At 43.6% G+C, this 12,829-nt stretch overlaps 1 protein-coding gene across 1 annotated transcript; it reads left to right on the top strand.

The window, feature by feature from the left end:
* Positions 1 to 129: 129 nt before the first annotated feature.
* Positions 130 to 12,447, top strand: CMTM1 (CKLF like MARVEL transmembrane domain containing 1). Its single transcript, XM_041773060.1, has 4 exons — positions 130 to 285; positions 3,198 to 3,356; positions 9,815 to 9,913; positions 11,911 to 12,447. Exons 1-4 carry the CDS (start codon positions 130 to 132, stop codon positions 12,445 to 12,447), a joined length of 951 nt encoding a protein of 316 aa, XP_041628994.1.
* The last annotated feature ends 382 nt before the right edge of the window (positions 12,448 to 12,829 follow it).

Below are 12,829 nucleotides of genomic sequence, written 5' to 3'. Positions count from 1 at the left end.
GCGCCCTCTCGCCCTGGGCCGACTGTGCAACCCTCACGCTCTGGGTCGGGGGCGGCGCCCTCTCGCCCTGGGATGGCGGCACCCTCTCGCCCAGGGCCATCCAAGCAACCGGAGAATACAGGACCCAGGATGCAGCAGGGTGCAGCCTCAAGGATACCCAAGGGCCAAGAGAAGTCCTCCATCCAACAGCGTGCTGAAGGACGGGCCAAAGTCCCGCTCAAATTCAGGGACAGCTTCAAGCGTTTTTTCTTCTCGCCCAAGGGGCTGTTGAAGATCCTGAGGCTGGTGAGTAAAGAGCTGGTGCTGCAGGGTGGGTGCAGCCTTGGGGAGTGAGTCTCAGGGGGCGCCACCTGCGGAAAGACTTCCATTTGCCTCACCTTTATTTCCCTTCTTCACTTGCTCCTTACCCCACTCAACCCTTATTACTAAACCAGCGCTCCTTTGCTGGTCTTACTTTATATTTCTCACATTTCCCCTCACAAAGGGAATTAGGGAAAGAGTGAAGATAAGAGCAGAAATGTATAAAATAGCATACAAAACTCAGAACTGTCCAAAATTGATAGAACTGTCCAAAACCAGTGGCAAGTATAACAGGGACAAAAGGGTGAAGAGAAGACATATATTTAAAGTTATGCACCCGACAGGGAAAATAATCACAAAGGATGAAGAAACTGAGAGGATCCCTAAGAGTATTTTGCAAAACAAATAAACCTAAATGAAATAGCTTATTTTCTAGGAAAATATAATTATCAAAACTGACCCCAGAATTGAGAAAAACCCAACCAGACCTATGTAAACAGAGTAAAATGAGACTTAGTCAAATGAGTATCTTTCAAAAATATATCAGGGCTAGATTTTTTTATACATTAACTCTTTCAAACTTTCAATAGGATGTAATTCTTTTTTTTTTTTTTTAAGTGTTTTTTTTTAATTTTTTTTTTTTAATTTTATTTATTTATGATAGGCACACAGTGAGAGAGAGAGAAGCAGAGACACAGGCAGAGGGAGAAGCAGGCTCCATGCACCGGGAGCCCGACGTGGGATTCGATCCCGGGTCTCCAGGATCGCGCCCTGGGCCAAAGGCAGGCGCCAAACCGCTGCGCCACCCAGGGATCCCAATAGGATGTAATTCTGATACTATTGAAACTTTTTCAAAGAATGGAGAAAAAATAAGCCCTTCTGAATTATTTTTTCAAAGTAGTATAGCACTGATATCAAAAACTGACCAAGTCAGAAATAGAAAATAGAAATTTCACTTGTATCAAAGCAACAATTGATCAAGTTTTGGAATATAGGTCAGGTCTGGGGCCAATGACCAAGAAAGAATTCTTGAGACATCTTTGGTGCAAAATAGTGGTTTTATTAAAGCACAGGGACAGGACCCATGGGCAGGAAGAGCTGCTGCCCCAGGCCTGTGAGCAGTGGCTGATTATATACCTGGGAGTTGGGAGGGGTTTGAGGATAGTGTACTCCCTAAGGAATTTTGGAAGCAAGGTTTCCAGGACCCTGAGTGGGCCAGCTATTGTTGGGAAAAACTCATTCATTACTGTCTAATAAAACCTGTCAGGAGACCCTTCAGATGTATATCTGAGGGTCATGTGCTTGGGGGATGATTGCCAACAGTATCTTGAAGGGTTTAGAGATAAAGGAAATTTCTAAAGGAGTTTTTATATGTTAAAGTTGACTTACAGGATCCTGGGGGTCTAAGATGGCCTTTTGCCCTTAGCAAAGTATAAACATCAAGGCAGTTGAATCCCTAGAGGAATGAATGTCCCTCTGCCTGTTTCAAGAATTTGTCAATGTGCTATCCTGAGCTTATGCCTTGTCCTCAGCTAGTCTTCTGTTCTCCCATCACAAGTATTAATATATTAGCAGAAAATTTTCATTAGTACTTTTAAAAAATACACTGTGATGATTCAATATTAGGACTTTATTAAACTAACCCAACATATTATAGGTAAAAGGAGAACAAATTAGGAGATTATATCAAATAAGGAAAAGAACACATTTGACAAAATTTAACCTTCACCTCTGATTGCAAAAAAAAAAGAAAGACCATTAAAATAGGAATACGTAGGTACTTTATTGACATTATAAAAATAAACCCAAAAGTCAGCATCATATATAATTAAACATCAGAAGTATTCCCATTAAATGAGGAACAGGGATCCCTGGGTGGCGCAGCGGTTTGGCGCCTGCCTTTGGCTCAGGGCGCGATCCTGGAGACCCAGGATCGAATCCCACGTCAGGCTCCCGGTGCATGGAGCCTGCTTCTCCCTCTGCCTGTGTCTCTGCCTCTCTCTCGCTCTCTGTGTGACTATCATAAATGAATAAAAATTAAAAAAAAAATAAATGAGGAACAAAGAGGATGCCCTTATCAATACTGCTATTCAGTATTTTCTGGCACTGCTAATTATCACAATTAGACAGGAAAAATAACGGTTGAAAAGAAAAGGCAAAATATATCATTTTTTTCAACTGATATCACTGTATTTCTAAAAAACTCAAAATCAACTGGGAAACAATTTAGAACAAGATAGTTTCTACTGGGATCCCTGGGTGGCACAGCGGTTTGGTGCCTGCCTTTGGCCTAGGGTGCGATCCTGGAGACCCGGGATCGAATCCCACGTCAGGCTTCCGGTGCATGGAGCCTGCTTCTCCTTCTGCCTGTGTCTCTGCCTCTCTCTCTCTCTCTGACTATCATAAATAGATAAAAAAAAAAAAAGATAGTTTCTACTAATTTAGTACATGATAAAGGTTGAATTTCAGATAAGAGGGGATAATACTGGTGTTTCCCAATAAATGATGTTGGGATAATCATCAACCACTTGGAAAGAGAAAAGTGAGGAGCTCTACTTCTTTCTATCAAAATCCATATATCCTTGTATATACTTCTTTCCAATATGAAATATACACTGTGAACAGTGGTTATTTTTCAGGAGCTAGACTAGGGTTGGGTTGAGGGAGAAGAAAGAAACGAGTTATTTTTCATTCTTCCATACTTAATTTGCACTTTTATTGTTTCCATGTATTATTTCATTGCTTGGAAATATGAGAAATTTGACCAATAAAATGTATGTGCAAAGCAAAAGAGGCAAGTGCAATATAATCAGATTTATATTCTAACAGTCTATGGGTTTGCTTTGTTTTTTACTAGCCCATGTGCATTAAAACAAATCCTGTTTCTTTTATTGCAGGGTCTTATCCTAGGAGCATTAATTTGTTTCATCATTGCCAAAGCCTATGAGTCGTATATAGCCATCACAGTTCTGGAAATGTGCATCGTTCTTTTTTTTATTCTAATATATATGCTAACCCTTCACCACTTGCTGGTTTTTTTAGATTGGCCCTTACTTGTAAGTGTTCATTTTCATAATTCAAATATAAGCTCTGCGCCCGGTCCCAGAGTAAAGTCTCTCCTCAAGTGAAAACAAAAGAGCTATCTCTCTGTGCAAGAACATAACTCAAGTTGGCGACAGTGTTACCCTGATCACAGGGGAGAAACTAGCTTAATACTCAGAAAGATTCCTTGGCCACCTCTGTCCATAGCACCACCAATACACACACCTGCTTCCATCACTTATGGCACTAAACACATGGTACTTTGCAGCCTGTCCTAAAGAAAATTTCAATTAGTATATTCAGTAGGTAAACACACTTCTCATCTATTGCTTGTAAAACAGCACATGCTTCTACTTTCCAAACAGCAGCTACTCTAACAGATTTATAAACATTTCCCCCCTGCATTAACAAGAGTTGGAATGGTAAAGTTGTAGAAAATTGTTACACATACACCCTGAAAGATTGCAAGAGTCAATCTTTTCATGGATAGTAAGGGTCCATAGTCCCAAGGGGGTGCCACATGGTGGAATATTCAAAAAAAGACACTGCATTGCCTTCCTCAGTAGCTTTTTCCAGAACTTCATATTCTTTACCAACTGACAAATTCCTGAAGTTAATCCCTCAGGTCTCAGATAAATCCTATTTATTGCGGAGCATGGGGTTCAGCATCCTCACACACTAGAGAAGGACTACCGTTTTGTCCAAATACAAACACCGGCCCACTTACTGGCCCCAGCACCTTCCTAGTTGTGTGAATGTTAGCCTCAGTTTCTCCATCTAGAAAATTCAGTGGAGGAAAAGAACAATCACAATAACTACCTCATAGAGTTCCTATAACATGTAAATGTGTTTAAAACAAACAGCACAATGCTCAGCATAAAGCCAACATTCACAAAGTGTCCATCAGACCCCATAAAGTAGTCAGATGGCTTTTACCATTTCATCGTGCACCGTAAACGATCCTAATTCAGAGGTTGGGCCTCTCTTACATCCCACTTCTTCTAGTAGTGGTATCTTCTTCTAGTCTCCAGGTAGGATTGGTTGCTATTCAGCTAAAGCTCAAAATATGTTCTTGAGGTGTGTGAAGGGTTTTCTGAAAAAGCTGCTGAGCTCTCTATCCCACAGAATGCAGAGCAACAGGAAGCAGACAAAGCAAAATATGAGCAACTCTAAGTGGACATTTGGAAGACCCTCTTAGTTTATGGAGCCCTTATATAAGGATAAAGAGGTTTCTGAGGGGAAACTAAAATCTTTGACCATGGAGATTTTCAAGAAGGGAAGGTAAATTAACCATTTTGAGCACACAGCATGTACCAGATACTTTTTCATATGTGTTACCTTATTTAATCCTCACAACAACCCAGTGAAGTTGTAGCTGAACAGATAAAAAGACTAGATGAAGGAGATGAAGTTGCCCATGGGCATATGCAGTCATATGGAAAACTCAGGCCCAGCTTTCACCCTGACTCTTTCCAGACTTTTTGCCCTATTACCTTACGGTGGTTTCTCTGTCTCCATCCTCTTTTCATTGTTATCCTCCTTGGATTCTCTAAATTTTATGTTCTCTGTAATTTCCCCTGTTTCCTCATGGTTTCCTTAAAATGGGACCCAGAGGTGAACTGATTATCCTGGAGGGTGGGTCCAGGTTCTTGGGGCAAGTGACTGAGGACTTCACAGCAAGGTCAGCACTGTGGCCAGGAGGAATAGAGCCCTCTGAGGAAAACCCCACACACTGGAAAGCTGGAAAGCTAGAGGGAGCCTCAAAGCACCATGCTTTGCTGTAGGGTCCAGGGAGAGCATCTAGGAAGTGTCTCAGACAAAGGAAAGAACTGGGGGCTCCTAAAAATGAGCCCGGAAAATCCTAAAAGAGGAACTGCTCTCACTGTGGTCACAGATGGCTCAGGCCAGCTTTTATAGAATTGCAGGCCTTTGGTCAATTCTGAGAAAGCCAGGCCCTCTTTTGCTATCTCCACCCTTGGATCACAGCATTCCCTTTCCTTTGGATGACTCTGGGAGCCCAAAGAGTGATTCAGAGCCCCTGCCTTTTTCTTACTGCTGTCCTCCCATCTATGGCCCAGAGTCTGGAACAGCACATGGATATGCCTGGTGAGCTCCTAGGAGCTTCATGGTTGGGAAACTATGAAGGTCACTCAATTTTTCTGATGCCCAATTCACTAGCAGCACACATACTAACCAACATAGTTGCTCAGATGGTGTGTGATCTAATGGACTAGGAAGGATTTTTTTAAAGACCCATCAAAATAGGATCCAAAACTATGTTCTCCTGTCCTGTCCCTTTCTTTTTGGATTTTCCCTTTCAGATTCCATGCGCAGAAGGACATGTACATATGACATTACTCAGAAGGGTAGTTACCACTGGGTGGTAACAGGGAGGTCTTGGCACGGGAAGCGATGTGCTGGTTTAGTGATAGGATTGGTGCCTAGGAAAAGACTACTTGTCATTTCAGAGAGTAGGTGGACTTGGAGATGTGTTGGCATCAAGCTGCAAAAGTTCCTTGGGACCTTATGGAACTGTGGGAAGCCAGAGAATTTATTTCCTACTGTCCCTGCTTCAGGGCTTCGTATAGGCTCAAAGGCCCACCCATACACTAGAGGCATCCAGCATGCACAGCTGCCACTTTTTCAGCCCTTTTCTCCTGGCAAGATGGTTTGGTGCCCTCAAGGGATAGCATTAGGGTAAATAGTAGTGATTTTAGGTGGCAATTTCCTTAAAGGCTCACATGAGTATAGAGTTCCTTATTCCTCTATTCCCATTCTTGTTTGGCAAGGGGCTAATGATGAAAACTCCCAGCAGGAAAACAGAAAATCTGATAAATCAGGGCTTCAGATGCTCAGCAGGGCAGCATCAAAGACTACTGGCCTCACTTACAGACCTGCTGAGATCTATGGACTCGGGGACCATATTTTGGCAAGGCCTCCTTCTCTGGAGAGATGATGGAGCCTAAGCTGGGGGACTCACACTCTAGTCTCAATTGTATCTTGTTCTGTGAAGGCTATGCCAGCAACCCTGACACCCATGGGTCCATCCATCTCTTAGCCAGCCCTTGACTTGACATCATGGGTCTGCATCAGAGCTAGTGAGTATACAGCTTTCCTTACCCACTGCCCCCAGCCATGGTGGGGTCACTGTCTTCGATTTTATAATACATTATAAATTTTACCCATTAATCTAGTGTCATCTGTCAACATCCCCAAGAAGAGTATGAATTGTAATTATCGTATGAATAGCTCATATTTTTAACACTTCTACACTACAAAAAATATCCAATATGGTCAGAGAAACTGTGTTCTGGTCAAGCAGATATTTTTGCCAATAGAAAGTTGGGGTTTTTGGGGGGTTTTTTGTTTGTTTTTTTAAAGAACATAATAAATATTTTATTTTATTTTTTTTATAATAAATATTTTAAACTAAAACTCTACAGAAGTGATGATTCCAAAACTACCAGCAATATCTTTACATTTATAAGGAGGAAGCATCAGCTTTAGAATATCCCCTTCAAATAAGCTTAATGAAAAACCACAGTTCTGGTCATTTCTGATCAGGCTATGCCATGTGTTTGGAGAACTCCAGGCACAAATGGAATCAGTGGGAGTTGCAGAAAGTTGAATACTATATAATAATGTTTATTATACACAAATTCTTATTACAAATACCACATTTTGTGAAACGAGTTGTAAATGTTTACATTTTTCTCTAATATTCAGCAATATTTAAAAATAAGCATTCAACATTAAAGCACCTTGTTCTTTCCCAGTTATAATTCTACACAATTTTATCTCAACAATTTGGAAGCTTTATGGAAAAATAATAGTCAAGTAACAAATCCATCTCTCATTTTAATCAGAGGAGGCTACCTGAGTTAATTAGGTATTTAGTCAAGAGGAAAAGAAAAAGATGAGTAAAGATGGCAGGTGATAAGGTTCAGCTGCAATTTTACTCCATCAAAGAGAACATCTCTTTCTCTCTCCCCTCCTCCACCCCCCACCCCTGTCAAAGATGAAGCCAACAACAATGATGTGTCTAAGTCAAAAAGGAGGAGGGGGGTTAGTCCAGAGAAGACCTCTGGATACTCAAGTCAGGCTGCAGTGGGTCCTAGCCACTTACTGGTTGAGCAGCCCCAGGCATGTTGCTTAGCTACCTGTAAATTGGGGATAATGAGAGTTTGTGAGAATCAAATGAGATTAACACCCTAGCACAGAATGTGACACAGGAAGTGCTCAAGAGAAGTGAGCTACAATAGATTGTTAGATACAAGGCAAACACATTAGCTCCAAAGGACAGTTCAGGAGAGCACTTTCTTGTGAGCAAGGACCACAGTAAACTTTAGTAAGGACAGAGTAAACACTAATAAGGACAGAGTAAACTCTAGTACTCCAGTGAGGAGATGGAATCATAGGGAGTCAATGACTGGCTAGCGAAGCCTAGTCTACACTTGGTTTATAGTGTTATCTAAATTCTCAACCATCTATGGCCACAGCTAATTTTTATTTTAAAGAGTTTACATTCTGCCTCTTAGTTGTAAGAGTCCTTGTTCACATTTTTTAATATCTTGGTTTACACCATCCTAAAGGACTAAGCTTCTTGCAAAACTATAAACCACTATACCCGCCCCACTATTGGCAGACCTCTCTCATTCAGCCCACAGAACCCAGCTGGATTTTACTTCTAACCTTCACCAGCCCCGCTCTTTGTCCCCCTTGCAGTGTTACCCACCGGGTGTCCAAATAATTAGCGCCCTTCGAAGAGGCAAGTCAAAAGATAGGGCTAGAGCTCCTTGCTCAGCAATCTCAACAGGAATAACACCTGAAGTTTGCAGAAAGTTTACCAACTGTGTACATTTTGAAGGCAGATATCACAAGTCCACACTTTAATGCACTCCCACAACCCACGATGCCAGGTACTTAGCTGGTATTTTCAGATTCATTATACCATTTAATCCTCAGATCAATCCAATGAATCCCAGTCACTATCCCCATCTAAAAATGAACATGTTGACAAAGAGAAATGATAAAACGTGTCCCAGGTCACACATCTAGGAACTGGCAGGCCAAAAGAGTTCACCAACAAAACACACTCCCACCTTACATGTTCCTTACCATTTTGACCTTCCATAACCCATTATTCACAGAAAATGTCCAAGATGGATGGTGCACTTCCAACCTTGGAGATGATAGTTCATTTCTTCCTTATTTGAGTGTCCCTGATGGAGGCAATAGTGAGATGAGTTCTAATTTCCCTCCTTGGCAGATATCGAATGTTAGGCAATTTAATAAACCTCTCTAAGTTTCTGCTATGTCCTCTTAAGATAGGGATCATAACAATACTGAATTTGGAGGGTAGTTGTGAGGGTTAAATAAGGTAATGACTGGGAAATACTCACCACATTGAAAAGAGCTTCATCAGAGCCATTATGATTCTGTACACTGGATGGCAGGGCTCCGTGCTATATTTTGGGCAGGGGCACCAGACAGACTGACACTACCAAGTCAAGACATCAAGACTTAAGGACTTAAAATGTATTCCAATTAGATATCTGGGCCCTATCAGGGTTCTATCACCCTGGACTTTTGACTTATCTCCCCACACTGGTGCCACTGACACATTGAGTGCCCACTTTTCCATTACTGCTCTATTACCAAAGCCCAGCCTTTGCTTATCTTCAGAAGTGGCGCCCGTCTACTTATCCTCAACCCTTTATTTAGCACACAAAACAGAAGATTGTGCTAGCAGTTAAAGAACCCAGTACTGAAATCCAGAAGAAAGGACAAAGGCAGCCTATAGATGCCAGGGCAGACTCAATTCTGGCCATTTCTTAGGAAAGAACAAAAGCCAATACCATAGGCATTCACTCTAGAATACCAGGCCTGCTCCTCAGATGGGTTCTTGCCTTCTTGCAATTGATATGTGACCCTCCAGAATAAATATGACCCAACTAACTTCCAGGGTATCTGTTCTACCTGCAGGTTTGGGAATGCAATTAAATCAGTAAAGTACTAATCTAAAATTTAATTTTATATTAAAATATATATTATGGAGTAGAATACAGAACTGATATTAGTTTAAAATATAAGATTTTTGAAAATCATATTTATGAAGATCTGATTTGGGTAGGTGTTTTTCACACTCACTTCCCTAATGCCTTTAAGGAGCATGTGATAGGAATGTTGTCAACTTTTTTTTCTTTTTTTTTTCAATGGGATTCTTTAATGAAATAAGCCCAGTTATGCTGACAAAGTCCTATCCAGTACCTTAAAATGACATAAACTCGTCATGGAAGGTGCAAGAACTATACTAACAGTTCCTCTTAATATTAATCAAAGAGAAAGTTTTAAAAAGACATCCATCCTTAGAAGGGTAATTGACCAATTTAAACATTTTATGAAAAACAAATAATATTTTATTAAATTACTTTTTTACATAAAGTTGATAGTTTTCAATTCTGTATTACAGGATCTTATCAACAGTATCATTACAGCTATGTTCCTTTTAATAGTTGCCATCTTGGCGATGCAAGAAATGGAAAGAAGGCATTTATTCTATGTTGGAGGGGTAAGTTGAAGACTTCATAACCCCATTTAGGAATAGTATTTTAGGGGTGCCTGGGTAGGCTCAGCTGGTTAACCATCCAACTCTTGGTTTCGGCTCAAGTTGTGATCTCAGGATCCTGGAATCAAGCCCCATGTCAGGCTCAGTGGTCAGTGCAGAGTCTGCTTGAGATTCTCTTCCTCTACCTCTGCCCCTTTCACTTGTGCTGGCTCTCTCAAATAAACCTTTTTTAAAAGATCAGTATTTCAAAACTCTGCAATGGGAAACTGGCAGACCATCATTACTTCATTTACACAACATCCTTACCCCTTCTCCTTCTTGCACTGACTTCTTCAGAAGATGTGAAGCTGCATAAACGCTAAACTCATGAAAATCTTCATTCTAATACTCATCCTCCAAATAGGTACAGACTCCTCTTTTGAGAAATGTACACACTATTTTTTGAAATGTTGCAACAAAATGTTCTTGTCTCCAAATGGGACTTTGATTTTTTTGGACTAGAGAATTATATTTTAAAAGCACATGAAAAGAAAAGCAGATGAACAGAGAGAAAAAAGTGAACGGCCGAGCCTATTCAGGAAGGAAGGAAGGAAGCTCCCAACATGTGCCCCGTACATGCCAGGCATGCTCTGACTTAATCTTTACAATTCTCATTTTTACAGATATGAGAACTGAGGTTAAATAGTTTACCCTGGCTCACAAGCCTGGGACAAGGTGGGACTCAAATCCTCATCCTATGAAGAACACAAGAAGTGGCCGATTAAATGCTTTGAAGATGGAGGGTGGGAAGTGGGGAGGTGAGACTTTGGTTCAAGAACTTAAGCAATGGGGATCCCTGGGTGGCGCAGCGGTTTGGCGCCTGCCTTTGGCCCAGGGCGCGATCCTGGAGACCCGGGATCGAATCCCACGTCGGGCTCCCGGTGCATGGAGCCTGCTTCTCCTTCTGCCTGTGTCTCTGCCTCTCTCTCTCTCTCTCTCTGTGACTATCATAAATAAATAATAAAAAAAAAAAAAATTAAAAAAAAAAAAAAGAACTTAAGCAATGGGAACAGAAATTAATCCAGAAAAAAAAAGTTTGAATTTTTGAATTTGTTCCATAATCAGTAAATATCTGTCAGTCCAATTGGATTGTGCCAGGCTCAATCTTAGTGTTGGGGGTAGAGCCCCTTATCCCTATAGGAGCTCACAGATTAGCTGGGACAAGACCTATCTGGGAAAAGTTCATTCAAGCAGCCAAAGATTAAGAGACAGTAAAGACAAACATCCAGAGCAGGCAGGATTTGAGGAGCATCTAGAATCTTGGGTGCTATGGTCTGCTCTTCCCCATCAGCTAATTGAGCCACCCAGCCTTCTCTTACCTGGGAGGGGCTCCCACCCTCTGGTCTCCATCAATTCCTACCTGGATGGCAGGAGCCCCTACTGCACCCCACTGGTGTCCCTGCCTCTGGTTCTGTTCACCTCATGGCCACTGCAAGTGGGCTTTCTGAATCTGGCACCTGGTATCTCCTCTTACAGTCCCAAATTCTGCACTTCCTAGTCTCAACTCTGTGCCTCCCTTCACCAGCCCCAGAGGTCTCAGCCATACCACACTCTCTGGAGACTCCTGCCCTGTAGTTGAAGTTCTCTTCCTCCCTGTTGGTCCTCTTGGGAACTCCCTCCTGCCCTTTTCAAACACAGCCCAGGAGTCCTTTCTACTAAGGGCCTCCTCAGGACCTCATACCTATCCAGAGCCTCCTAGGCCAGTTCTTTCCTCTGGTCTTTCCCTGGTGCCTCGGGCATCAGGAGAGGTCATTACTGGCAGCAAAGCTACCATTTCCAAATCCTTTTCTCGGAATGGCAAAATGTGCCACAGCATCAGCTAGGCAGACACCAAGAGATAGTGCAGGGGCAGAGGGGGCAGGCGGCCACCTGCAGCATCCTGGGATGGAATATAAAAGCTTGCGGTAAGCTGCAAAATAACCTAGCCTTTCCCCTCCCACATATGGTCTTACGTCTGACAGATCCAGTGTCTCATGGCGGCAATGGTGTGTATCCTGGATGCGATGCTGGCCACCAAGATCATGAGGGAGAAAATAAAAAGATTCCTGGGAATCGAATTAGACACCAATGCCTCCCTGCTCCTGGAACCCACCCCTGAAAAAGCACAGGGAACCAAGTCATTCTGGACGCTATTCTCGAAAGCACCCACACCGGCACCCGCGAAAGCAGACACACCGGCACCTGGGAAAGCACCTGCGAAAACAGGCACGCCGGCACCCGCGAAAGCACCTGAGAAGGCACCCGCAAAAGCGGGCACGCCGGCACCCGCGAAAGCACCCGCGAAAGCAGCCACGCAGGCATCCACGAAAGCACCTGCGAAAGCACCCGCGAAAGCAGCCACGCAGGCACCCACGAAAGCACCCGCGAAAACCCCCACCTCGGACGCCAGGCGCACACCCACCCAGGTGTCCTCAAAGGTATCCTCGCGGCCATCCTCGGTGCCAGCATCCTCGGTGCCATCCTCGCGGCCATCCTTGCGGACACCCGCGCGGACATAAACGTTGGTGCTTCGTCCCTCTCGCTAATCCCAGCACTGAGCTTGCCTGCTGTCACCCATCCCGGCCCACATGCGATCATAAAGTCGGGGCTGCTAAGCTGGGAACATTGTGCTTCCTCGTGTTGCCTTGTGTAAACGTCGAGTTACCTTCTTCCGCGGGACAAGGCTGCCCCGGGGCGGGTGGCCAGGGCCCTGACCCGGGGGCGGGGGGGGGCGCCAGGGCGGGGCGCGGGCTCCGGCTCGCAGGTGTGCGGCGCTGGCGCTGGCGACACCGGCCCGACACGCCCCGTGTCCTCGCAGTGCGCGGGGCGGCCGCAGCCAGGTGAGGGCACAGCCAGGTGAGGCCGCAGCCGGGTGAGGGCGCAGCCAGGTGAGGGCGCAGC

This window comes from Vulpes lagopus, chromosome 10, assembly GCF_018345385.1.
Source record: "Vulpes lagopus strain Blue_001 chromosome 10, ASM1834538v1, whole genome shotgun sequence".
Taxonomy (NCBI): Eukaryota; Metazoa; Chordata; class Mammalia; order Carnivora; family Canidae; genus Vulpes; species Vulpes lagopus.
Note: the sequence above shows the minus strand (reverse complement) of the source record. Positions and strands in the feature narration are given on the sequence as shown.